At 32.0% G+C, this 6000-nt stretch overlaps 1 protein-coding gene across 18 annotated transcripts in view; it reads right to left on the bottom strand.

Moving 5' to 3' along the window:
- The window catches only part of GTDC1 (glycosyltransferase like domain containing 1), a 533399-nt gene that overhangs the window by 113798 nt on the left and 413601 nt on the right, over positions 1-6000 (bottom strand). For all 18 annotated transcript variants that reach the window (XM_061183730.1, XM_061183712.1, XM_061183697.1 and 15 more), the window contains 2 exons: positions 2410-2480; positions 1615-1706 (listed from right to left, as the gene is read on the bottom strand). In XM_061183730.1, coding sequence (XP_061039713.1) covers positions 1615-1706; positions 2410-2480 — 163 coding nt within the window. The remainder of the gene's footprint in view (positions 1-1614; positions 1707-2409; positions 2481-6000) is intronic.

Genomic DNA, 6000 nt, shown 5'->3' on the forward strand with positions numbered 1-6000 from the left:
AAACATTCCTCCCTGCCCCTTTTTTTGTACCGATATGTGGTGATGGGTGATAACTAAAACTTGCGGTGGTAACCATTTCACGATATATGTCTGTCATTACGCTGCACACCTTAAACTTATACAGTGCAGTATGTGAATTATATCTCAATAAAACTGAAAAAAAATATTGCCCCAAAATTCACCAGAAGGAAAAAAAAAATCAATAATTCAACGGTAAACTCATTGAAAATAGCTTTGTGTCATATGTAGAAAATGAATCCATTTGTATTAATACATATTATTCTATTTCTTCACTTTCATAATCTGCACATTTTGATAGTCTGTCACGTGGGAAACTACTAAATTAATATTTTACACAAACAAGACCACGACTGAACTTTCAAAATTAGGAAATCTGGATGTAAACCTTGGAAGTCTGTTTTCTCTTTGAAGCTTCCCATGTATACGATACAATCGTATTGACTGAAGGAGTAATACTGAAGCCTGGAACTGTTCAGTCAGCATTTTAAACTATTATGAGCTACCTTCTGAACCATTGCCAAGTTAATAGACAATGAAAGATAATGAGCTTGAAATTGGGTGTTAAATTGCATTTTTGGTTCTCTCCCTTTTTCTTGAAGTTTAACTGTTTCCTGCAGAAACAGAGTCACGTTTTGATGTATCACTATGTAAATATGTATTTTAGGCCATGACAAGGGAAAGGAGAGAAAAAAGGCAGCGAACTGTATTTCATGTAGGAAGGTTATATATTAACACAGGAAAATTAAAATATGCTGGATTATAAAACTGCTAGATTGTAAACTATACTGGATTTATGTAAAATTAAGTTGCTACATTCAAAGAATATAAAAAGGTATATTACTTATGGCTTAGAGCCACCTTCAAAACTCATAAAGCAGATTTATCCCAGTTCAATTACTTAGACTTTTAGTAGGGTCTCTTTGTGTTGTTAGTTCAACAATGTAAAATTCTTGATTCAAACAAGGGAAAAGAGATAATGAATGAGGGAACTGAATGATGATGCTATTTAAACTCTTTTCCTTTTGCCTTTGTCATTCAGAGAGGATACTGACAGTCTAATTCTAAACAAACTGAGGGTTTTTATGTAATTTTACTAAACTGGACAAAGGAAACATTTGATTCTTCGAAAATCATCTTTAAAGTAGTTAAAAAAATGAACACCAAACTTCATGAATGTCATTCACCTGAATTTTTGAGGACTGAAGATTTCATTCTGATGGGAGGAAAGGCTTATCCTCATTAGTGTAATTGTAGAATCTTTCCTTTACTTCCTTTTAAACTAATGAGTTACATTAATCCAGGTTCATTTTTATAAGCCTCTTGGGGCTAAATGTAAAGGACAGTCATCTTAGAAAACAATAAATTAAAAAAAAAGCATGTACCGTGCATTAAGTGCACGTATTTCATAAGGCCTAGGTTAATACAACTAGCATCCAGTTTAATTAATCCTTGTTAGTGTAACAACTAATATCCCTTCCTAGCATGTTTCCTTTAAACATTAGTATGTTAATTAAATGTTTTTTTTTTTTTTAAGATTTTTCTTTGTACTTCAATATGGCATTTATACCACATAAATCTCTTCTCAATAACTACCTTATAGAGATGTTTTCTTACAATATCTGGTCTCTTGCAGAAATTCTGGAGCCTTTTTGAAAGCTGTTCAGGTGTAGAATACAGATATTCAGCTGCAGGAAAAACAGATACATTTTTAATGAAACAAAAACCTCAAAGCACACACTTGATATTAGTCACTTTACTAATTAAAAATGCATATTGCTCTGTGCCGCCTCGTGTTTTACATTATTTAAGCATGATTTTATAAGGTTACCTCAGCTCACAAGGATGTTTAATGCTAAATAAGACTGTGTAGTTGTGCTGTTTAGACATCTCCTTTGGGTGATTAAAATACATTATTCTAATGTAACACAATGCATATGTGATATATTTAGTGATGAAAATTTTTTCAAAGAACTAGTATGACAGCCGTATGTACCCTGTACAACAGTTGCATATTATTAACTAGTCAATTGTTGAAATAATTTGGTGTGACTTTCAGTCCTCAATTTTTCTCTGTGTATATCATTAAAAAAAAATCTGTAAGCAACTGCAGCAACACTGACCTGCTTATAAAAATCCATCATTATGGGATGTGTATGCTAACAATGAAGAATGCTATTTGAAAACTTGCTTTTTTGTTATCTTAAAAGAACAGATGGTAAATATAAGCTTACTCTAATGTATTAAAACACATAAAATTTTCCTTAACACTAACATGTTGACTTGCCAAATAAACAATTGCTCCTGCCTAAGTTTATTTTCAAACTTTCTAATTTAGCATGAATCATGTATTAAATCTCAACAAAGACGAAAGTACATTAAAGCAGCTACCTGGAAATATTTCGGGATAAACCAAATCTTTGGGACAGAGTGGGTAACAACCACAATACACAGCTTCCAACCTAAAGAAATTTTAGAAAGAGGATAAAAATATATGAAAAAGACATTACCATCAGAGCCAGAAAGTGGTTTTGTTTGTCTAAGTTAACAGTATGAGCCCAGAGTTAACTGGGATGAAGAACATGGTCGGCAGTACAATCCTAAAAGCCAAAGTTGCTCTTTTAAAAGATTTTATTAATCATATATGAATTTCATAGAACAGAACCAACAGCATATGTTTTGTTCACTGAATTAATCAAAGCGCAGCTCTGCATTTTTTTTTGTTGTTTTTAAAATACTGTTTAACACATTTTATAATCAGCAGATAAACACATGTAACAACATGGTAAAGTATGGACAGCTTTTCTTAATAATGCTGCAAAGCCCCAGAATGTTCAGTTTCCAAAATGTTTAAATAAAATAGCAAATACTTTAACACTGTAGCTGTAGAAATCATCGAGGCACTTTTAAAAGCATCAGAAAAAAATTTACAATCTGTTGTGATGGGGCATTTTCATTTTAAGCTAAAGCTTCAGAATAGTTACTTATTAGGCAGGATGTAGAACTATTCCCCCCTTTTATTGAAAAACTCTCATGAAGATTACCTTAATGAATATTTTGCTTTCTTGACTCAAAATTCAGCTCATTTTCCATTTTATCCAAAAAGAATACTGTTATTATTAAACAAAGAAACAAGAAAGTTTCACTTTGTGCGAGGATTTCCCCAAGGACCACCTACCTATAGGAAGTTTTTCTTCATGTCATAGCGGTAAGGGTTAAGTACAAGAAAGGTATTGCATCTTGATGGCTGTGTTAGCCCTGCATAATGGCTATTGATCTGACATATAATAAACCTTAAAGATACCACTGTAATTTCTGTTGGCTAGGAATTATGCAGTGAAATTCAAAACACTCTTTAAAATATGTTTATTTTATGAGAAACTTTGAATTGCATCCAAAATGTTGACCAAAGGCAGAATTTTATTTTGAACTGCAGATTTTTTTCAACCCAAGAATAGTTTGAAGTTATGTCAATGTTTACCTTGTTTATTTACAGCGACAAAGTACATGCAATTTAAGCTGTTTTTAAGTGGGTGATGTTTTCCCTATTTTATAACTGAAATTAGTTTAAATGAAAAGTATTTACTTTGAGCTGCAAAGTTTGGAAAAATACTGAGTTCAAAGTTTTGCTTGAGAACTGCTAGCAGTTACAAGATAACACAGTGGAAAGGCACAGGATCTAGTTACCAATGATTAATTTCAAAATCCAAACTAATATCTAATATTCTTTTTTACATAAATAGGGTATGTGTAGAAATTCTTATCATAAGCACAGCTATAAAACTGTACTGTGACTGCATTATAAAACATTCACAAAAGTTTTGAGCACATAAACTGGGGATATTCTTTATGAACAAAAAGAAAATATGCACTTTATCTGAAGACACTCAGTTTTAAAATGCTTTGCCAATCGAAAAGCAAATACATATGAACATTCTCTTATAATTATATAAAATCAAAAGAGTGAAGTCACAGGCATTTCAGAAAGTGCACGTTATCTGCTTTTTAATAATGGATTTGAATTAGAGTGTTCTGTTCCCCGAAAGAAAATTGCAGGCCAAGTTACATTTTGAGTCATCGTATGAGCATGTACTCTGCCATTTCCAAAAAAACCTCTGCTAATTAGAATACAGTGAGAGAGCAATGGCATTATTTGATTTAGGAAGAAAAAAAATTTACAAATTTGGATTCCAACTTTTATTTGTAAATTATCTTCTTCGTGGTTATATTTCTAATTCATCAAGAAAAAAAAAAAATCACCATTTTTGGTTATAATTTTGACCTCTAAAATACTAAACCTTATTATACACATTATTTATATCAAGACTGTGTTTTAAAATATATTAAATTTGCCACAATATTTTAAAAGAAATTTATAAAATTCCTTCTAAGTTTCTCATATTCTGTTATTTTGAAGAAAATTATCATCTCATGACAATAATACAATTATTCATCATTTCAATTCTTATGCACTACCAGTTAAATAATAAATAGGGTTCCAATTGATCTATTGTTAAAATGACTAGCAAATGACCTTTTTATTCCAATTAACAAATCATCTGCTAAATCTATGAATCTTAATATTCAGATCTATTCACTTCAATTCATACAATTTATCTGCAAATAGTTGTTGGGCTTTTGATTCTAAATATAATTAGCTGATAATTTTGCTTGGCTGAATTACTTTTCTGGAGGGCCTGCAAAGGCTCTCAGTCGCATTATCTAGCAATAATGAATCTGATAGGTGAAATTTTTTACTGTAATGAGGATGAGACACAGTTGTGACACCTGAGTCTACTAATAACAGAAGACTGCTAATTATCGACAGCACTTTTTTGTGTGATGCAAGGATAAAAAAAAAATCCCTCATTATTAAAAAATAAAAAGTTACAATTATAAGTGACACCGGAGGAGAGTAAATAAAATGGAGTGATTAAAACATTGCTGCTTTAAGGGTGTTTTTAATTAAGTGGAAATGCTAATGTTGTCATACTTAGCAGATGGGATTAAAATTAGTTATTGTAAGTAACTCATATTTTATGTTATGGTTTCCACAGCATGTCTACAAGATCTAAGAAAGTGATACATTCCATAAGACATTTTAAAAATGAAATTCTCATACTCTTTACAACTCATAATAATGAACATCATGAATAAACTATTGAAAAAAATCCTGCCAAGGATTTTACCATAGTGACTTAACTAGCAAGGAATGTAGCCATAATGTACTGGACTGCTACAGTCTCACTGATGGTATGCCTTTGCTGATTGTTGCATTCCCTATTTCATTCACACTCAACAAAAACAAAAGTTTGGTACATGGGCATTTAGCCAACATCAAATGTGGTGTCAAGAAGGTAGGGCCTGGATACAAGGAAAGATCATGGCCACCCACTAAGGTGATGTTCTAAACTAAAACGGAGGATGCATCATGTAACTGCAGATAAAAACTTAATTGCACACTTTCTCCTACTTTATTTGTGTAAAATTTTCCATCTGCTACATCTAAAGATGTCTAAACTGTTAGTATCAAACCTGCATTCAGCTGCCAGCTGTGCACATTAAGGATTGCAAAACACTAAGTAAATGAGCCAGCGTGAAGCCGAGTGGTAGTGGTCCATCTGCCCAGGGCTGTGGGGATGGACCCCTGTACCTGGTCCTTTTCAGAGCCTGTCTTTGCTTCAGTGGATAAGAAAGAAAATTAGCCACATTTCTAAGTGTCTCCATTTACAATACCCAATTTATCTGCATTTTCCTGGAGAACTTCTGTGTATCCGATAAGTATTCTTCTAGAGCAAGTTAATGGAATTCATCTCTTTTTGAAGGTTCTTTGGACAAATTTTAATAAAGACCATTTAGAAATTGTCTTTAATAGGTTGGCCTATTAAAGTTTCTAAACAATTCTTGGTGCTATTTTGAAGGAGATCTTTAAGTAATTCTTTAGGAAATTTATTTCTAACGGGTATGGATAAGTCAAATGAC

Source organism: Eubalaena glacialis, chromosome 1 (assembly GCF_028564815.1).
Source record: "Eubalaena glacialis isolate mEubGla1 chromosome 1, mEubGla1.1.hap2.+ XY, whole genome shotgun sequence".
Lineage (NCBI taxonomy): Eukaryota > Metazoa > Chordata > Mammalia > Artiodactyla > Balaenidae > Eubalaena > Eubalaena glacialis.